General features: G+C 42.0%; 2 protein-coding genes across 2 annotated transcripts in view; one reads left to right on the plus strand and one right to left on the minus strand.

Moving 5' to 3' along the window:
* The window catches only part of LOC139450592 (protein furry-like), a 75632-nt gene that overhangs the window by 52126 nt on the left and 1617 nt on the right, over positions 1-21889 (minus strand). Inside the window, exons 2-18 of the mRNA XM_071232357.1 lie at positions 14460-14629; positions 13749-13802; positions 12729-12865; positions 11381-11411; positions 10765-10815; positions 10036-10115; positions 9435-9518; positions 8062-8185; positions 6561-6698; positions 6204-6302; positions 5352-5509; positions 4811-4967; positions 4394-4474; positions 3173-3477; positions 2666-2806; positions 1589-1656; positions 272-438 (exon numbers count right to left, since the gene is read on the minus strand). Of these exons, the coding sequence (XP_071088458.1) occupies positions 272-438; positions 1589-1656; positions 2666-2806; positions 3173-3477; positions 4394-4474; positions 4811-4967; positions 5352-5509; positions 6204-6302; positions 6561-6698; positions 8062-8185; positions 9435-9518; positions 10036-10115; positions 10765-10815; positions 11381-11411; positions 12729-12865; positions 13749-13802; positions 14460-14629 (2045 nt within the window). The remainder of the gene's footprint in view (positions 1-271; positions 439-1588; positions 1657-2665; positions 2807-3172; positions 3478-4393; positions 4475-4810; positions 4968-5351; positions 5510-6203; positions 6303-6560; positions 6699-8061; positions 8186-9434; positions 9519-10035; positions 10116-10764; positions 10816-11380; positions 11412-12728; positions 12866-13748; positions 13803-14459; positions 14630-21889) is intronic.
* LOC139450591 (anaphase-promoting complex subunit 10-like) overlaps positions 18324-21889 on the plus strand; it is a 73875-nt gene continuing 70309 nt past the window's right edge. Inside the window, exon 1 of the mRNA XM_071232356.1 lies at positions 18324-18462. The gene's annotated coding sequence lies outside the window, so the exon portion shown is untranslated. The remainder of the gene's footprint in view (positions 18463-21889) is intronic.

Here is a 21889-nt window from a genome sequence, read left to right on the forward strand (position 1 = left end):
CCCACACACCCACACACACACCCACACACACACACACCAACACCCACACACACACACACCAACACCCACACACCCCCACCCACACACCCATCCACCCACACCCCCACACCCACCCGCCCACACACACACACACACTCACACACACAGACACACACACTCACCGACATCCACACACCCACACATCCCCACACCCACACACACACACACCCACACACGTCGTTATGTAAGTGCAATAATCTTGAACACGACGTTAAACCCCATTTCACCTCACCTCACCGCCCATCCCCACACTAGTGGTCACCTTCTGAGCGTGCATGTCTTTGCCGGCCTGAGGGTTGGACTTCCACTGCACCAGCAGCTGCATCATCATCCGTAGCACACCGTCCACCAGGTGGGTGTTGGTGTCGGAGATGTCCTTGTGCACAAACTGCACAAATCCTGCACAACACAGAAACAATGTTCTACAAAGAAGCCCATGCTAAACTACAAGCAGTGCATATACACACTGTTAATCTGCACACAAGCAAGGTAACTGTTTACGCTGCTGTCAGCACAGAGTGAGTGTGTGAATGTTTATTGTCGTGGTCACATTTTGCATAGTGAGTGAGTGAGTGAGTGAGTGAGTGAGTGAGTGAGTGAGTGAGTGAGTGAGTGAGTGAGTGTACACCTTGAGTATTGCTTTTAGCAATATTCCAGCAATATCACAGCGGGTGACACCAGAAATGGGCTTCACACATTGTACCCATGTCGGGAATCGAACCCGGGTCTTCGGTGTGACAAGCAAAACACTTTAACCACTAGGCTACCCGACCGCCCCTCATTTTGCATAGAATCAGGAGGTTAGCTCCTCCACAACTTGCGTTTGCGGAGAAAACAAAAGTATGACAAGGCATGTGTGTCCGAGTATGTGCAAAACGAGGCAAATCGGACTCACTGGAGTTCAGGTCAGATTGGTTTGATATCTCAACTTGAGATAGGACATACGTTTGTCAGATTGGCATGATAAATTGAAATGTCATGGCAATAGGACGTACATTCAACAAATTTGTTTTATATCTCATCAAGGTTGGATGGAGGTAGACCATTCCTTTTGATAGGTCGTCGCAACAGGGCACATCATAGCTTGCTCTAATGGAGCTTAGACTATTGATAGACTGATAGGTTTGATAAACTTTGAAATCATATTTAGTTTATTTTGTCATCCTTTTAAGAAGAGATTCACATTTAGTTTCCACATCTATTATCTGAATTACGGCATCAATATCAAGAGAGTCACGTTTAGTTCCCCGCATACAACAGAAAGAGAAATTCACATTTTAGTCAATAGTTAATATTCAACTGCGCAACATTTACTCACCACACAAAAAGCCCTAAACAGGGATTGATATCACTGACAGACTATGTTTTTCAATATTCTTTCTTTACCAACATTACTAGTTGTCATGGTCCAGTCAGTGTATAGTCAGTCATCAGCTTGTCATATATGTAAACAGCAGTCAGTGTAGAGTAAAAACAAAGTCATTAAACAAGCACAAGAACCATCCTGCTCAGCCACATTGGCCGACCCCACTCTGCCCGCCCCTCTCACCATGTATAACATGCTCCTTCCACGCCGGGGACTCCAGCATCAGGTTCTGTAGACCCTGGAAGGCCAGTCTGTAATGAGGACAATACCCATGAAACAACCTGAAGACCTCAAGCCTTGTAAAACTGAAATCCATGAAATATATGACAGCATCTAGATCAGGAACACTTAGGGTGTTACAGTTTCAACAGGTCTTTCCAAAGTGTAACCATGATAACAGATTTATTACTTCAGAATCATCCACATAGGATGCTGACCCCAGTGACTTACCCCTTAAGTTCCTCATCCACATGGACAGTGACCCCAGTGACTTACACCTTAAGTTCCTTGTCCACATAGACAGTGACCCCAGTGACGTACCCCTTGAGTTCGTCGTCCACATGGACAGTGACCCCAGTGACTTACACCTTGAGTTCCTCATCCACATTGACGGTAACCCCAGTGACTTACCCCTTGAGTTCCTCATCCACATGGACGGTAACCCCAGTGACTTACCCCTTGAGTTCCCCGTCCACATGGACTGTGACCCCAGTGACTTACCCCTTGAGTTCCTCGTCCACATGGACGGTAACCCCAGTGACTTACCCCTTGAGTTCCTCGTCCACATGGACAGTGACCCCAGTGACTTACCCCTTGAGTTCCTCATCCACATGGACGGTGACCCCAGTGACTTACCCCTTGAGTTCCTCATCCACATGGACGGTGACCCCAGTGACTTACCCCTTGAGTTCCTCGTCCACATGGACAGTGACCCCTGTGACTTACCCCTTGAGTTCCTCGTCCACATGGCCGGTGACCCCAGTGACTTACCCCTTGAGTTCCCCGTCCACATGGACAGTGACCCCTGTGACTTACCCCTTGAGTTCCTCGTCCACATGGACAGTGACCCCAGTGACTTACCCCTTGAGTTCCTCATCCACATGGATGGTGACCCCAGTGACTTACCCCTTGAGTTCCTCATCCACATGGACGGTGACCCCAGTGACTCACCCCTTGAGTTCCTCGTCCACATGGACAGTGACCCCTGTGACTTACCCCTTGAGTTCCTCGTCCACATGGCCGGTAACCCCAGTGACTTACCCCTTGAGTTCCTCGTCCACATGGACAGTAAGCCTGGTGAGCACCTCCACTATTTCCTGGCTACTCATTCCATCTGGTATCAACCGTGGGATGGCAGCAATGCATGTCCGAAACAGGTCAATCTTAGGCTTACGATCACCGCTATAATAAAAAACATCAATCAGTTCAACTTTTGGTTAAGTTCTGTAGTTTCCATTACATGTTTGACTCAATGCATATCCTCTGTCCAGCCTTTAAGCTTGGATATCACCGGATGAAAGTTAAATTTGTTCGGTCCTTCCAGTAAGCAATGGTTAAAGGCAATCTACTGAAATTGATCTCTTCTTCTTAATCATCATCAATATAGTTCTCCACGCAAGAAATTGAACATGACTCATTTTTTAAATCTTTGATTTTACCACTAAGATCTGCACCAAAGAAGGTCCAGTCAGACTCTAATTTACATGTAATATCTATCAACACTTGATACCAGCAAATATAGGCATACAATTCCTGTAGGAGACTTACACAATCATCTCATCGGGTTCCTTGTTGGCATTCTCTGCCTTGGTTAGCAGGAGAGGTCGACCAACTTGGAGGTCAAGGGCTCTCAACATGGCATCAAATGTCTTGCGGATGTGTGGATAGAACTGTGACAGGCCGATGGACTTGGCCATGGGGTCAGACAGCATCTTGTTCAGGAACTGTCTCTTGACCCTCACAGTGCTACCTGATGGGAGGGTCCCTGTCGACTGCGGCATCGGTGGGTCGCCATCTTTCTGCTGGAGACTGTCAGCAATCACCAGGAAGGCTCGTAAACCTATGCTCATTCTCTGGAGACAGAAACACATCCTAATTGATACACCTGTCCATAATTATTCAAAGGTCAGACAATATCTCAGGTCTATGAAAAATTGGTAGGTTTATTTGCTTGGAAATAAAGGAGTGATGTCATCATATACTGCAAAATCGAAGTATCGGTAACAAAGAATGTTGATGCTGTATCGATTGTTCATTAAAGTGACAGACAGGAGAGAAAGCTCAAAACATTCTACAAAAGGTCCCAGGTGACACTATATAATGTTTGCTGCCAGGTGACATGTGAAAGATAAATAAACTAAAACAAAACCAAAGTCAGCACAAAGCGCCATTTCTAAATGTTCAAGCCAGTCAATCTCATTAAAATCAGACCTTAGTTCTTGCTACCGCTAAACAAGGATCTGAAGACATCCCATTAGGGGTCACATCAGAACGACCTTTTATCCGACTAATCAGACATTCACTTACCAGATTATGAAAGTGACAGTCGGAATGTGATTTCTAATCATGCAACCTCGAAAACTTTAACACGGGGTATTCTGAACGACTATTTCGGGTTAAACGACAGAATCCATAGAGTCCAGACCATCTATTAGCCATTCCAGAATGTTCTTTTGTTCAGGTTTCAAATTTGCAATCGAGACTTTGTCAAAATATGTTTCGAAATGTAGTCCCCAATTTGAAATTAGTGCCGTAAAGCACGAGAAAGTTGAAATTAGTGCCGTAAAGCATGAGAAAGCTCCCTTCTGATTAGTCAATCCATTGGCCGGTCAAAGTTTGCGCAAGGTCGATCTGACGCGACTCACAATGGGATGTCCTCAGATGTTTGTTTAGCGGAAGCGGGAACTAAAATTTGATTGTAATGAGATTGCAAGCCAGTAGTTGTAACATTCCGAGTTGCTATCAAGCAGGGAGTGGTGAAACCCATACCTCTGGGGTGAGAAACTTGAAGTTCCTTCCAACACACAGAAGGTCAAAGATGATGTCCCGCATGGCAAAGTCAAGTCTCTCCTGCAGGAAGAAATGCATATTATGTGTTGATGTTCTTAGCGAAAGCCAATCCATCTACACCATGTGTACACTTAACGATTTATTTGCCATATGAGAAGAGATAATCACTATTTAAATAAAACTGCAATTTTTATTTTAGTACAAAACCATTTCAAAATGGGTCATAATGTAATTACTTTTTAATGTTTCTGCCAAAATGCAAATACACTAAATGATATTAGGGTGTGTAGATAGGTGCAAGGTAATGGCATGTTATAGGACTCCTCCAATTAACCTAGTCGTATCAAGGAGTAACATGGATGCATTCAGAAGTAGTTAACTAATCCTACAACTTACTTTGGCAATGAACTGAATGATCTTGACAAAGATGTTGAGGGGAGTCTCCTTGGGTGTGACCATCTTGGACCCCTTGGGGAACAGACTGTTGACGATGCTTTGTAGTCTGCTCTGTGTGGCCGTGTTACTTTCACACTTGATCCTCACCATGTATACCCTGACAACACAACATTCCACCTTTAGTTTGTTATAACATCACCCTAGCAACACAGCATTCCACCTTCAGTAGGTTATAACATCACCCTAGCAACACAGCATTCCCTCCTCAGTAGGTAATAACATCACCCTAGCAACACAGCATTCCACCTTTAGTTTGTTATAACATCACCCTAGCAACACAGCATTCCACCTTTAGTTTGTTATAACATAACCCTAGCAACACAGGATTGCGCCTTCTGAAGGTAATGACATCACCACAGCAACACAGCATACCAGCACAACATGACAACATGACAACATGAACACAAAGTCATCACATCAGCTGTAACATATTGCTGACAGTGCAGTGTGGAGGTTACAATGACTGCCAGTGGGCACCTACCAGAGCAGCCTGTAGAGAGACTCGAGGGCAACTCGGGACATCTTGGTGTCCTTATTCTTCAGCTGAGACAGACACATGGTGAGGAAGTAGGGCCAGTTGTTGAGGAAGAACTGTTTGTGACTGACACACAGCAGGCAGGTCACCAGCGGGAACAGGTGCTGAAACACAACAGGGGACTGACACACAGAAAGACAACAGCTCCAAGACTAAGTCTTCCAAGAAGAACATATTTCATGATCAATCCGAAGAGGTGTTTCACAAACTGTCTCAGACAGATTGAATGCACCTGCAACATTCAGACACAAGAGGTATACATGATAAAATTGACACAATGCATTTTCAATCATTATTTTTTTATTTTACGATTATTATTATGCATGTTTGTTTGTTTGTTTGTTTGTTTGTTTGTTTGTTTATTATTTAACGCCGCACTCAGCAACATTCCAGCTATATGACAGCGACCTGTAAATAATTGAGCCTGGACCAGTCTGATCCAGACTGGATCAATCCAGTGATTGAGGTCATGAGCATCGATCCACGCATGCATCAGCCAAGTCAGTCGGATCCTGTCTAGTAGCATATTCGCTTTTTACTGCAAGCATCGGTTGCTGAAGACCTATTCTACCCCAGATCTTCATGGGTCGCGATTATTATGAGTAATGTCATTAACAATTGTGAAAAGGTCACATTACAAAGGACTGTTCTGTAGTTATTCACCGACCACATCATGTTAGATCCATTACTGTTGCACAAGAATAATGTAGACATTGAACTCTATTGTGCAGCGATTTCCTGACTTTTACTATTGTGTTGAATATGACATTGTGTTTCTATGGCAACAGATTCACTCACCAGTGTGTGTTTCCTCTTGGTGGTCATGTCTATAGACAGAGTGTACAGCAACTCTACAAAGTTCTTCAGCACTGGCACATTCACCTCATTCTTGGCAGTCTGAAGATGAACAATGGGTGTGTGTGACAGCCACAATATATCAAGAGTTTACATGGAATGGATCCCCAGTGTTTGGGATGACAGGTTCATGCTTTAACCACTAGGCTACCGCACCACCCCATTCACCATAGCATCACATGGTTACAGATAAAGGGCTTTACATAAATGAGTAAAATCAAACTATGAGTGCTGCCTCTCCACTCCGAACCCTGGAGCCAGCCATTGTAACTACACATGTCCACAACATATGACACTCACAGCAGCTACAGGCAGAAGGATCTCCACAAACAGTCCAGCCAGGGCATGTCTGATGTCCCTGTCCTTCACCTCCACGAAGTAGTGGCCCAGTTCCTGCAGGAATGACACACACGCTTCGAAGTCCTCTATAGGGTGCATCTAGAACAAAGGAAGGCCTTGGTAGCAAAAACAACAAATACTGCCAAAACACTCCACAACTATCATATTGGTTATCAGTGGAGCCATTTCGTGAAAAATTGTGCACTTTGTGATAAATGCATGACACTTGGCTCAGTTGTAGGTAATGACATTCCAAATATTTTCATCCTCGCTCAGTTGGTGTGGGAAGGTCTGTTTCGGACACCAGACTTCGTCCCCAACAGTGGCCAGCTTGAAATGCAGCTCTTTTGACATGCTCGTACAAAGCAACTGATGTAGGAGGAATGGAATCAATTGATCTACCATTCTTAGTGAATGAGACATGTATTCTGTGAATAATGCTCTAACAATTTCTCTGGTATCGTTAATTAGGAGATAAACATACTGTGTTTTCAATGTAGAGCTAGGTTACCTGTAGATTTAACCCCGCTAAATTGAATTTGGAACCAAACGCGCAGCGTGAGGTTTCAAATGTTAAATTTAGCGCGGTTAAATCTACAGGTAACCTAGCTCTACATTGAAAACACAGTATGTTTAACTCCATTCTACCATGACTAAATAAAACGCGAACTCTTTGGTGTTAGCAAATATACTGAGTGAAGTGGCATAGGTTGAGTTCAGTGTTTTGAGTGGGTTATCGATCTGAAATACGGAATCACCGAACAAAATATGGTGCTGTATATACTCAAGCAGTTTGTTTAGGCTGTAATACTTCACTCGAACATATGACAGGCATTGAAAGCATATAAGCACGGCAACTTGGTAATCTAACATTAGGGGGCATCCCTAAAGAAAACAAAGCAAGCTTTGCAAGGCTTTCGCTCTACATCGCACGTCACCATTATGACATCATATCGCTCATTGTGACGCAAAAGATATGACGTCACAGTCGTATATAGAAAAGCGCCAAAATTTCAAGCCCTCTGTTGTCTCCAAAACGTAAATACATTCCCTTTGTTGATTTCTGTCATGTTTTTCTGCACGAAATGTATTGCCACACATCCTTTGAATATTGTAGTAACCGCATCTGTGCATTTTGTAACCTGTAATTGTAGATATAAATATTTAAATATGCCTACTGACAATGACTCAAAATAGTACTATTCTATGAATATTAGCTTCCGCGGTGATGCGGCCGTCAAACCAGCTGTTTCAATCAGAGGGGGTTTATTGTGATTTAATAGCCTCTGATTGACCAATCAGAATCGAGTAAATTCCAAATTCATGGTAGAATTGGGGTTAATTGAGTCCCATGAGAAGGCTGATGATGCTCTGGGCTGTGTAGGGAGCCTTACCTTAACCCTGAAGAACTTGAGTCCCATCAGAAGGCTGATGATGCTCTGGGCTGTGTATGGAGCCTTACCTTAACCCTGAAGAACTTGAGTCCCATCAGAAGGCTGATGATGCTCTGGGCTGTGTAGGGAGTTTGGTCTCTCAGCTTGAGCTCCTTCAACTCACTCAGGAATGTCTTCCTCACTGCCTGGAATCTGCCAAAACATCGGTCTACATTCACAACAAATGGCAAGTATGGTCCACATACTAGGCAAGATCAACAATTCAGTCACATTAATGCCTCTTTCAAAAACAGGGACTTCAGAACTACTTGAAGATATTTCAAAATTTGGTTCATATTTATAGACATAATACTTCACTGAGCATCAGAAGATTATTCATTTCAGAAGAACCTTTAGGCACAGGCCTTTATTCAAGGCAGGTACGTTTTTCATCGAGGTGTTACCATCGACATGATCAAGTTCCTGCAAACATGCTATCCCGTCACATCTGTAGGGTGACATGCTCTCAATTCATTCTTACACCAGAACTTTTGAAATGGGAATACTGTAAATCTTGAAATTAATGTGAGCGTGAATTACATGCGAAAAATGCGAGTGGTCTTTGCTCTCATTAACTAACTTATGTCTCCAAAATGACAATCAACAATAAGACAGCCTCACGGATATCCACATTGGATAGTGGAAATACCAACTTGAATACAAACACAAACACAAACACAGTTTATTGAGCAGCAGCCGTGACAAGCATATAAAAATCTCATTCAAAGAATAGGAATTACACAATGGGCATCCGGTGAGTTATCACTGATGGGGGCAAGAGTTCTACCCACTTGTGTCAAGCTCCGCATACCAATCAGTGAACTGTTGTTTTTTTCACATATTGCATCGCCTTTGAATTTCCTTAATGCCAGTCAACAGAGTAAATATATAAACTGTTTATTGTTTTTATGGGAGTGCTCTACTCAGCACTAATAAGCAGTGCTATTTGCTGTTTGATTGGATTAGTGAGTGAGTGAGTGAGTGAGTATGGTTTTACGCCGCTTTTAGCAATATTCCAGCAAAATCACAGCGGGGGACACCAGAAATGGGCTTCACACATTGTACCCATGTCGGGAATCGAACCCGGGTCTTCGGCGTGATGAGCGAAAGCTTTAACCACTAGGCTACCCGACCGCCCCTTGATTGGATTAAGGTAAGGATATGTATCATTCAACTGGGGATGGGGTGACGGGAGTCGCATTGATACTGAGTTGCATTATGGGCCATGGGTCAGCAGTCGTATTAATGTGGAGACGCATTTATTTCAAGATTTATAGTGTTAAGTAATCATACCTTTTGAACAGGCATTTACGAATGACAGCAGTGATTCAAGTCAGGTGTTCATTCACAGAACCCAAAGTACAAAAAGAACAAAGATGAGCAAATCTTCCTACTGACATACCTGGACTGTGCTAGCACTCCGACCACCTCAGAATAGAGGTCTGCGATAGTGTTCACATTGGCTGCATTGGGGTTGGTCTGCAGACTGAAGGAAAACAGATAGTGTCAGTTTGTCTGTTTGCTTGTATGTTTGTTGTCAGCAATAACCCCTCTATATGAGGACGGCCTGTAAATAATCTGGACCAGACAATCCAGTGACTGATGATATGAGCACACTCAAAGTCACTGAAGATGACCACTACCATGAAGTTGCCTCAAACAACTAGCACAGATTGCAGGGACCAATTCTAACCAACAGCATTATCATGACTAGACACATGATGGTACAAACCCCACCCCTCTGCACAAGCTGAGAGAGATCCATTAAGGTGAAATTTCCTCAACTGTAACTTAAGGCAATATTTCCACCTCTTGTTCAACTCCACAGATACAACATACACATGACAAACATATCTCACTTATGCGCTGGAATAGCATCACCTCTAAAAATCATCAACATAGGTTTGAGCAATATTTAATGCAGCAGGATCTCAGTCATGACTGAAAGATTTCAAATATATTGGCATGTTCCCACAAAATGCCTGACCAAGCTGGTAACCTACCCATCTCTGTACTTGAAGTGCTTGAACGCCTGTTTGATGATGTGGCTCACCAGGTCGTCATGACCTGGGTGGTATGTAAACTGCAAACCCAATAGAATAAGGTCAAATATGGTCTACATTATCCACACCGCAAGTAGGACTAGGCTTTTGAAAATTTTAAACCCATCAAGGTAATGTCACATGAACTATTCATGTGATTGACAATACCGGTATACTGAAAGATCCCACCACATAACAATCCTATCAACATCAGCAATGTTTGATTAAATGTAACAAATAATAGTTGAGGTTAAATTGGGCTTGGCGTCTCGCCAAAGATTATTGCACTTATATAGCGATGTGCATGCACATGTGTGTGTAAGTGTGGCTGCTTGTACTAGTCCGGACTGATGCCGATTTATAGTGCTAGAGATACCATGCCGCAGTTTAACATGAATACCCCACTCAAGACACCATATACGGACACTGTGCCAACCAGTCCTTGTTTTTAGCCCCTTAATGCCAAGCACCAGACAGGGTAACAACAAGTAATATCTTTTAACGTCTTTTGGTATGACGCGGCCAGGGATCGAAACCTGTACCTACCGCTCTCCGGGTGGATGCTCTACCATTAGACCACAGAGGCGGTCGTAACAAATTATAGGAATCATTACATTAGTCAACTGCTATGTCAAGTGTTTATCAATGGTACAGAAAACCTCAATACTGCATACTGAGAGTTGAACCTACCTTAGAGAGCACTTCGATCAGGACCAGGCAGTATACAAACTCCACAGCAAGCTGAAATCAACATGGTGAGGTGAGGTGAAATGGGGTTTATTGTCGCGTCCAAGAATATTGCACTTATATAGCGATGTGCATGCCGGTATGATGCCGATTTACAGTGCTGGCCCATTGACATACCATGCCGCAGTTTAACATGAATACTCCACTCAGATCCTGAGTATACTGACTCCGAGCCGACCAGTCTTTGTTTCAGCCCCTTAATGCCGAGGTCCAGACAGGGTAACAAGAACTACCATCTGTTAACGTATTTTGGTATGACATGGCCGAGGGTTGAACTCCAGACCGTCCGCTCTCCCGGTGGACGCTCTACCACTAGACCACGGAGACGGTCGAAATCAACATGGCATTACAAATTCATGAATAGCAAACATTTAAAACATATCGCGATCATATGAAGTGTATGATTGCTGATTATTCATTCTGCTGAGCATCATGTATTCTCTTCCTTTCACTCGTGTAGCTAAGCTTCAGGATGTCTCAGGACATTTATTGTTGTGATTATCACTGTGGTAAGTTGATCAGATTCTAAAAGTACAAAGAATAGTCTTGGAAAACTTACATCTCTCCTTTCACACAGGAAGTCTTTGCTCCTGGAAGAATAAGTATGTTTATCGTGTATCATGGGCTGGTATTATGTATTATGTGTTCTAGAACCACAACCTTCAAGGCTTTGCCTAAACTCAACTAAAACAATACAAAAACTCAATAATAGAAATACAGTAAACTATGCTTATAACGAACTGACTGATATAACAAACATATCTTTTAGTCCCGACCATATGTTGTTTATATGCTGTATGTATGCTTATAATGAACTACAGTTATTACATCAGTTAAGTGATGTATAAAAGATTATGGATTTCATGAAATTGAAGACGCTACATCCATCATAAAGTTCTGTACTCCTATCATTGACAGTGATTTTCCTACATGGGGAGGATTGCAACACCAGGCAGTTATAGATGCAACAGAAGTAAAGCAAACAAACAGGAGTCCAGTCTGGTACAGACAAACCACTGAGACATAAAATGAAATCCAAGATAATAAAAATGAACAGTTTCAATGTAATTGCTTAAATATATTGTAAAGAGAGTAGTGCTATACAACTGATGAAGGTTGCAACGCTACCCACACATAATGCCCTACCCACACAGAATGCCCTACCCACACAGACTTCCCCACCCACACAGAATGCCCTACCCACACAGAATGCCCTACCCACACAGCCTGCCCTACCCACACAGACTGCCCTACCCACACAGACTGCCCTACCCACACAGACTGCCCTACCCACACAGACCTTCCCACCCACACAGACTTCCCCACCCACACAGACTGCCCTACCCCCACAGACTTCCCCACCCACACAGACTGCCCTACCCCCACAGACTTCCCCACCCACACAGACTGCCCTACCCCCACAGACTTCCCCACCCACACAGACTGCCCTACCCCCACAGACTTCCCCACCCACACAGACTGCCCTACCCACACAGACCTTCCCACTCACACAGACTTCCCCACCCACACAGACTGCCCTACCCACACAGACTTCCCCACCCACACAGACTGCCCTACCCCCACAGACTTCCCCACCCACACAGACTGCCCTACCCACTAAGACTGCCCTACCCACTAAGACTGCCCTACCCACTAAGACTTCCCCACCCACACACACTGCCCTACCCACACAGACTGCCCTACCCACACACACTGCCCTACCCACACACACTGCCCTACCCACACACACTGCCCTACCCATACACACTGCCCTACCCCTTGTGTCTGTGACATATCCAGCTCCATGGCTTCCTTGCCATTAATTGAGGCCCCCCATCCACCCACCACCAACTAGTCATCTCAACCACACATCTATCCTCCCTGTCACTCCCCTCCCCCTGCCTTACCCCTTGCTCCTGTGTCGCTGTCTGGAGTCCTGCTGCATTGCCTCATCGCCACGAGTCTGTCGGTCGTACCAGACAAACAGTGTCCGCAGGATGGATGGCAGACTCTGTTCAGCAACACAGCCCAGAGCACCAAGGATCTGAAGTGATGTGAAGTGGAATGGAGTTAAGATTATTGCACTTATATAGTGATGTGCATGCATGTGTGTGGCTGCTTGTACTAGTCCGAACTGATGCCGATTTATAGTGCTAGCTCACTGAGATACCATGACGCAGTTTAACATGAATACCCAACTCAGACACAGTATACTGACTCCAAGACAACCAGTCTTTTTTTTAGCCCCTTAATGCCGAGCGCCAGGCAGGGTAACAACAAGTACCATCTTTTAATGTCTTTTGGTCGAACCCCGGACCTTTGCTCTCCGGGCGGACGCTCTACCACTAGACCACGGAGACGGTCACCGAGGATCTGGCGTACAGGGATAGTGGTCAAAATCCATCATTAAAAAAGAAATGGAGGACAACAGATCCTTTTTATCATGATGCTGATACTTTGACAAAACTTTTCGATAAACTATCAAATGTACACAACATGTAGTAAAATAGACAACTCACAAGTCCTGGGGATCATATCAAAATAGCAAGTTATCTGTAGTTTGACATGAGCTACAGAAACTATCACATCATTATGCCAATAAGATTCTGCCACGACCAAATGTTTACTCCTTAAACATTGTTAAACATCATCATGATCATATAATGAAATAGACAGAGTTCCAAGTTATCCTCAATTCTCAACATTGATGAGCATGTGGTAGGGTACTACAACTGAAACAGGATGATGTTCAATTGCACAATCAGAGCCAGAAAACCAATCACAGTTTCCATCAAACTAATGGTTAAAGTGGTAGCCCTCAAGGAAATATCACTGGTCCATCCTTATTGGTTCTAGTCTCGGACTAGTGGACATGTTTATTTCAAATCCTGAATTAATCTCAGAGATTCCCACCCTGCCACACCCACCTGGTCAAACAAGGCATCCTCACCCCTCCTTAGTGAGTTGGACAGTGGACGTTCCTGGAAACAAAAAAATCATGAAACACAAGAACAGTCGATTTATCAGGCAGACGATGACCACACTGCCACTTCTCCCAGAAATTCTCAACAGAAATGTTTCCTGGATGTTATTTCCTAGCCATGCTAATTCAGTCACAGAAACATATAAAAAGGTGGACAAAATCCCATTCTCATTCTTATCAATATGATAGTTAACATTCAGCCCAAAATAATTCTATCATAACTGAAAACATCCCCTTATTAGAAAACATACAACTTTATGGATAACAACTTTTTTATTGTATATAGTGACATTTCGATGTTTCTAACTACAGTAAACTACGGTATAACGAACTCAAAGGGACCACTAATTTTAGTTTGTTTTAACTGTAGTTCGTTATAATCATACAAACAGCAAAATAAACTCACCAAAAAGTTTGTTACATCTGTCAGTTTGCTATAAACGTGTTTGTCATAAAAGAAGTTTACTGTACATCGAAAGGTCACTCACTATATGCAAATAACCAGAAGTTGTTATCCATAAAGATGTACATTTCCTATTTACCCACCGCCTTCTAGACATGCTAGAATGTCAATCAAACAATCCCCTTATCACAATTATACTCAATTAAATTAAACTTCCTATGTTCATGATCTGTAGAATACTGTTTAACTTACCAGGGGCTCCGCAAGAACCTGTTCAATCTTCTTCTCCGACAGGCGACAGAACTCCAGAAAGAGGCTGCGAAGAATATACTCCCCAGGTTTGCCTTCCTCTGTACCAGTGTTGTTAGGTCGCCATGGAAACTTCAGCAGCAAGTCAGATTCCATTGGTGGCCGGGCACCATCTAGGAATGAAAACGTATCTATGTTTACAAAACTAAACTTTCTCATCATACCTATACAACAATAACCATGGCAACCAGGACAACGGTTATGCAGACAGACTCTGTTTGCATACATGCTATATTGTGGTATGCCAAGGCTACCCACAGTGGTATGTGGAGACTATCATCAGACTGTTTGCATGCATGATCAACCTCAGTATGCAGAGATCAACTCAACGAACACATGAATAACCTAACATAATCTCTTAATCTTAATATGAGATTATGACTCATACAAATACATTGATGGATGGGACAACTAAAACAGTTTGACAAGACAATTATATCCAGCTGCTAACTCAACTGGGACACGAGTTATGTAATTATAACTCCTCACTGATGAAGCGTTATCTAATAAAGTGCCTGTACTGCTTGTTGCAAGTTTCTCTGTTAAAGCTCTCCAGCTGAGACACCCAATCAGCCATAACTTAATAAGCTCACTGTAATTATATCATAAGCAATTTTGATAAATGATGTATTCAGCATGTTCACTTAATCTGTGGAATGTTTGACATTTCATCCTGCAGGTTTCCTCATCACCAATACATGTATTAGCTGCAACAAACAACGACTGATCAGGAATGCTGGCCTGCTGTTTCCGGATCATTTGTTGTGTCTGGAGTAACCAGTTGTCCCTCATGGAATGAATGAGTGAGTGATATCATCCCGTAGCCATGGTAATGTTTCAAGTAATCAATCCATGACAAAGTTCTTTACTTTGTCGTGGATTAATTACTTGACGATTACTGAACTTACCGTCTGTCTGGGTCATTGCTCACACTATCAATCACTGGTTCTTTACTTTGTCATTGATTGATTACTTGACGATTACTGAACTTACCGTCTGTCTGATGACCCAGACAGACAGGGTAAATTCAGTACTCGTCATGTAATCAATCCATGACAAAGCAAAGCACCAGTGATTGATAGTGTGAGCAATGACCCAGACAGACAGGGTGAATGAGTGAGTTTCACACTGCTTCCAATACACTCTGTCACACCATGGCAGCGATAGAAATTGCCCAAACAACTGCCCAACAGTTAAGGTATCATGAGGACTAGTAGAAATTGGCTATATTTAAGGGTTTTGTTATATGTCATCATTATAAACTATCAGTTTCTAACAGTGCATGGCCTGAGAGCTTGTACTGGGGGAGGAAAGCCAGTGTGATGTAACCGATGATGATCATGATTGCTACTTGGGTGAAACACACAAGAACTGGCAGACCAAGGTGCATCATGGGTAACAATCTGGAATTCTACCATCACACTTAGGAATGCTTCATTCTAGATGTCAAAATAACATCAAATTCAGTGAAAAAATTGTGTGAAGAGTCTTGTTAAATTTTAGGTATCTTTCAGACTTTTCACACAAACACTTGTGTGTACACAGATCTATCAATAGCCTACATACTCTACAGATATACTGCCTCTTATTAGGTCCATCTCCAAATTCTAACACAGCAGATATGAAAGATGCAACCTTGCACAGAGATTTAACACCACTTGGCCAAACATGCCCTCATAATGGACACTGACTACACATTGTGGAGTACAAAACAAGGAAACTACCATGACAACCAGATATTTTGAAAGATTTTCCCTTATATGAAATATATTTTGCACAGACATCACATCACCTTTGACCTAAAACTCCTGTTCATAAGGATATAAGTTGTTTACAATCTAATCGCTACCTGGCTACATGAACATGATGAATGCCAAATAGAATCAGTGTGGACAAAGGTTCTCGTTGACCCGGGTTGTTTTCTCTCAAGGATAGGCCTATATTGAACATGTTGGAGCATACAAATAATTTTAAAGGAAAATGGTGATGTTTACCAACAGCAAAATCAAAAGACTACAGAAAATAGATGACAAAGTATGTGACGTATCATAAAATGTCTGTGGTTGCCACATTTATCACTACTAAATATACATTTGCCTACATGAATAAGCTCAGGGATTTAGGCAAACCAGAGGCCGATAATTGTCCTTAATTTAATTCTGTAGCAAATGACAGTAGAAATACCAAATTTGAATCTAATTTCCTAATTCTCAGAATTCAGCATGTTTTTGAAAAGAGGAATTTAAAAAAAATTGAATTTTGAACAATATCACTTTTTTTTCAAATTTGCTAGACAAAGGCACTTAATTTGGAATCCAAGCTAAATCTCTGGCTATACTTTACAGAAACACAAGACACAAAGCGCAATACATGTAACATCCAGTGTTACACTAAATACCATGCAGCCTGCCGTAGCATTAAACATCCATCACTCACACACACACACACACACACACACACACACACACACACACACACACACACACACACACACACACACACAGATTAACAAGGCATAGTCTTACTGCACTTTGGCAAACTGTTCTTCCTTCGTCTACAAAGAAGTTTTGCTGCCATGGCTGCATGTGTGAGTACATGTGTTGTGTGCCTAGGTGATGGTCATGTCATTCTGCCAACTACCACACTGATGTGACTGTAATAATCGAACAGTCACATAAACCAGTCTGCCTGGGGGTTCTCCATGGGTGGGGCATCTGATCTAGATTCAGTAAGTAATGCTTGAACCAACCCACGGACCTATATAACATATTATACAAGTCTGTGACCAAACTAACTATGAAACAAGCTCTAGATTATTTGTCCACATATATTTTACACATTGATCTTTTTGGATAGGTGTGGTGTTTCCAGCCCATTTGATTATTTCAAATATCATTATCTTCTTACCCAAACAGATGCTATCTCCATGACCTTTTGTGCGTTTCATAAGTATATATATATAATAGGGGTGTCACAATGCACCAATTCATTTCAAATGTGCACTCAATGTTAAGATATACAATACACTTCCAATACAGATTCAATTTTCAAAAGTAATCTTTATAAAGTTTCACAATAACCCAGCCTGATACCAACTCAGGTTTTGCAGAAATGTTACCACCTAACCAAATATCACAAAAAAAGCAAAATCTGTTTGCATAAAAAACTACTGTACAAGAACGAGCCTTAATCAACCAGTCAATTGAGTACATCACAAACTGATGGACAGCATCTACTAGGGCTGGGACGGGTAACTCGGGTACTTGGGTCGGGTGGGTACTGAGAAGGACTTGGGTATCCACAGAACTACAAGGACCCCCGGTTTGTCATGTGATATATTGTTTAAAGACAAAAATGATCTTGAACTATATCGTTACATCATAAGTCACCAATGTTGGCATTTCTTTCTGACTATGCACCCAGACGTTTATATGTTTGAATAAAGATAAAACTTCAGTCAACTTCAGTGTATGCATGACCAAATCATTTTATCCGTGTATCTAAATACATTTTGTCATACTATTCCCAATCGGACATTTCGTACCTATCTCTTGAGACCTACAGCGGGTACCCAGGTAGGGTTGGGTAATAGGTAGGTGGGTACCCGGGTAGTAAATGTGGACTCGTTCCAACCCTAGCATCTACACTTGTTAAACTGGGTCAAATGTTACATGAAAAACATATGTTCTAAAATGTTAACACTGTGTGCCTGTCCCCTCTCATGTGGAGCCTCCCACCACCTGTGCTCCATCTGTTTCATGGTCACTCTTAAAGCAAGAGCTCACTACACTCCGATTCACAGTCCCAACAAAAGCTAACTCACCACCTATGCCATACTGGTTTTCAATCAATATCAGCAGAATCTGGATACATTCTATATCAGTGTGAAACCAGTGACAGCATGATACAGGTGAAGACAGAGCACATGGACATTTGTCTGTTAAAGGTAAGAGCTAACCTGGTGAACATCTTTAACATTGTTTAACCTGAATTTTATCTGAATCTTATCTGAAAATTCTTCACCATGTAATACCATTAATGTTGTGGCAGACCCCATCAGGAATAATTCTAGGGTGGGGTCCACAAATAGTGATCTGGTTGTTACACAGTGAGATCAGGATGATTTTGCTTCGCTGTGCCGACAGTGGGGATTGGTGCTCAAGCTGTCAACCACTGGTTTGTCTGAACAGGATTTGATAAACAGACTGCCAACATGACATAGCTTGACTATTGTTGGCTCGCTCACTACAATCACTCACGATATACCTGCTTGTGTTCCTCAAGCAGACTTGGGGCCATGTGAAAACCTGAAATACTTAATGTCTGTACTTAGGAAAATGTCACACAAATGCGGGGGCACAGGTGGCCCCGTCGTCTCAGGCGCTGCGATTCGCTGTGCAGAGTTGGGTCCCTTGGACACGCCAGAAACCTATGACTGTGGGTTCGAATTCTGGTTTGCCCCGATTATGTTTCTAGGTTTGTCAGCACCATACCTGTGCTCGTGGGTTTCACCAAAGTAATAAACGTCTGAGACCTGCATCAGTTCGGGCTTTCCTCCCACATTAAGCTGACACGACGCGATATAACTGTAATACTGTTAAAAGCAGCGTTAAACACAACTCACTCACTCACTCATACAAATGCTCATGACGGTAATACTTGAAGTATGATTCCAAGTTAATTAAATGGTGATTGATTAAATTCCACAAATGAACTTTGACTCATCTCATCATGGTCTTATGTCTAAAAGACTATCATGATAATGGTTGGTAACCAAGGAAATAAGACAAAAAAGCTTTTGAAAAATAACTATTGTCTGGGTACATGGATGTTCAAGCATGTCAAACAACAGGTCAGTCATCACTGGCAGGGATTTCAATAAGTTATTTTTTCATGAATATTTTGACAAAATTCAGGGTAAACATTGTGTCTGTCATACATAAATTTGTAAACAATGAAACGTATTTCTGAGAGGTACGAATGATCAGTTGATTGTTTGTTTAATGCCGCACAAAGCAATATTCTAGCTACATGATGGCAGTCTGTAAATAATCAAGTCTGGGCCAGACAATCCAGTGATTGATATCATAAGCATCGATCCACGCAATTGGGATACAATGAAAAGCATCAACCAGGTCAGTGAGCCTGACAGTGACCACCCGAATCCTGTTAGTGACCTCTACAGCAAGCATAGATTGCTGGAGACCTATTCTTCCCCAGATCTTTACAGGTATATCAGCTGATAATATGGATCTGTTCTCGCATTGTGATACATGTAAGCTTGCAGCAAGCTGGCATATGTTACCTTGATATGACATGACCTACATCAGTGCATACTGTACAGTCATGGGAGTTCTCGTGTTCTCAATGGCTGGTTGTTGAGCAACACATGTAAACTACAACACATTGATTCAGATATTACATTCTGCCCCATGTCACACTGACATCCAATCTAATTAAAATCAGATCATAGTTCTCGCTACCGCTAAACAAAGATCTGAGAACACCCGCTTACAGGTCACGTCAGACCGACCTTCAGTTAACTTTGACCGAACAATGGAATGACTGACAAGAAGTCGACATTAGCTAATCAGAAGGCAGCTTTCTCGTGCTTTATGGCACAAATTTCAAATTGGTGACTACACTTCAAATCATCAGATCATATTTTGACAAATTCTCGATTAAAAATTTGAAACCTGAACAAAGAACAGATGGTCTAGATTTTATGGATTCAGTCGTTGAGTCGTAACTATCGTTCAGAATACCCTGTATTAAAGTTTTCGAGGTTGCGTGGTAAGAAATCACATTCCGACTGTCACTTTCATGATCTGGTAAGCGACGCTCTGATTGGTTGGATGAAAGGTTGTTCTAGCGTGATCCCTAATGGGATGTTCTCAGATCTTTGTTTAGCGATAACTAAGATCCAATTTTAATGAGTGAGTGAGTGAGTGAGTTTGGTTTTACGCAGCTCTTAGCAATATTCCAGCAATGTCACGGCGGGGGACACCAGAAATGACCTTCACACATTGTACCAATGTCGGGAATCAAACCCGGGTCTTCAGCGTGTCCGATTTTAGTGAGATTGAACTGACATCAGACATAAACATGATTTATCACCACTGAATTTTTCTAATTTCTATCAACAGATCAGTACATTCTTATTATCGACAAGAAGTCAAAACCTTCGTAACTGATCTCATGTACATGATGTACATACTTGATCACATTTTTTTTTAATTTCAGGGTTTACAGATTTTTTGCAAACTAATAAGTATGCAACATGTGTGCACTGGATTAAAAAAGTTTTTTGTCCAGCCAAACAAATGTTTCAATTTGATCATGCTTATTTGGCATAGTTGTAATGGGTATGTCAGTTGAGCTGACATCATGGACATGGTTGAGTGGCAAAAATGAATGACAAGTTTGGGACTTATTTACTTCTATTAGTGATGGCATTGTTCTATTAATGTGGTGTTTACAGAGAGTATATAAATGTATTTGATCAATTATCATGATTATTATTAAAAACATTAACATTTCCTTTCTTGTTAGATTTTTGAAGCTGTATTTTGCTATATTTCTGATCCAACCAAATAATGTCCTCAGGCAAATGAAAATAAATTCCATGTTAGCGTTATCATTCAACACGTTCAGGTACAATCATTTACAAATACACAAATCTGGAGGTGTTCAGTATTCAGCAACATGACTAAGCAGGGTACGAACCATGCATAGTCGACACTTGGTTAGCATGCTGATATGCCCTGCATTTCAAATTTTCATATCATGCTGTTTCCATGGCAACAACAGAAAACTGTGTAAAAAAAATGTAGGTCAGCTTATTTACACAACCAGCACGTAATAGTGGCCTACATTTGTTGTTGTGAGAAATTTATTTCTCACAATAAAAAGAGGAACTTAGAAGTTGTGGTATTTTAAAGTTAAACACATATCATGCATATCAGCGACAAAATCCTACATTGAAACGTCGCTCTTAATTGTAATAAAGAAGTTGTTCATCCATAAATCCTACCTTTCTTAGTATTCCAACTTCTAAATGCCTATCAAAGAAGTTATAAGACAGAGGCCTGTAAATAATCAAGTCTGGTGAGGTGAGGTGAGGTGAAATGGGGTTTAACGTCGCGTCCAAGATTATTGCACTTATATAGAGACGTGCATGTACGTGTGTGTGTTTGTGTGACTGCTTGTACTAGTCCGGACTGATGCCGATTTATAGTGCTAGCTCACTGAGATACCATGCCGCAGTTTAACATGAATACCCCACTCAAACACAGTATACTGACTCCGAGCTGACCAATCCTTGTTTTAGCCCCTTAATGCTGAGCGCCAGACAGGGTAACAACAAGTACCAT

This window comes from Haliotis cracherodii, unplaced genomic scaffold (assembly GCF_022045235.1).
Source record: "Haliotis cracherodii isolate W230 unplaced genomic scaffold, xgHalCrac1.p SCAF_8, whole genome shotgun sequence".
Classification (NCBI taxonomy): Eukaryota; Metazoa; Mollusca; class Gastropoda; order Lepetellida; family Haliotidae; genus Haliotis; species Haliotis cracherodii.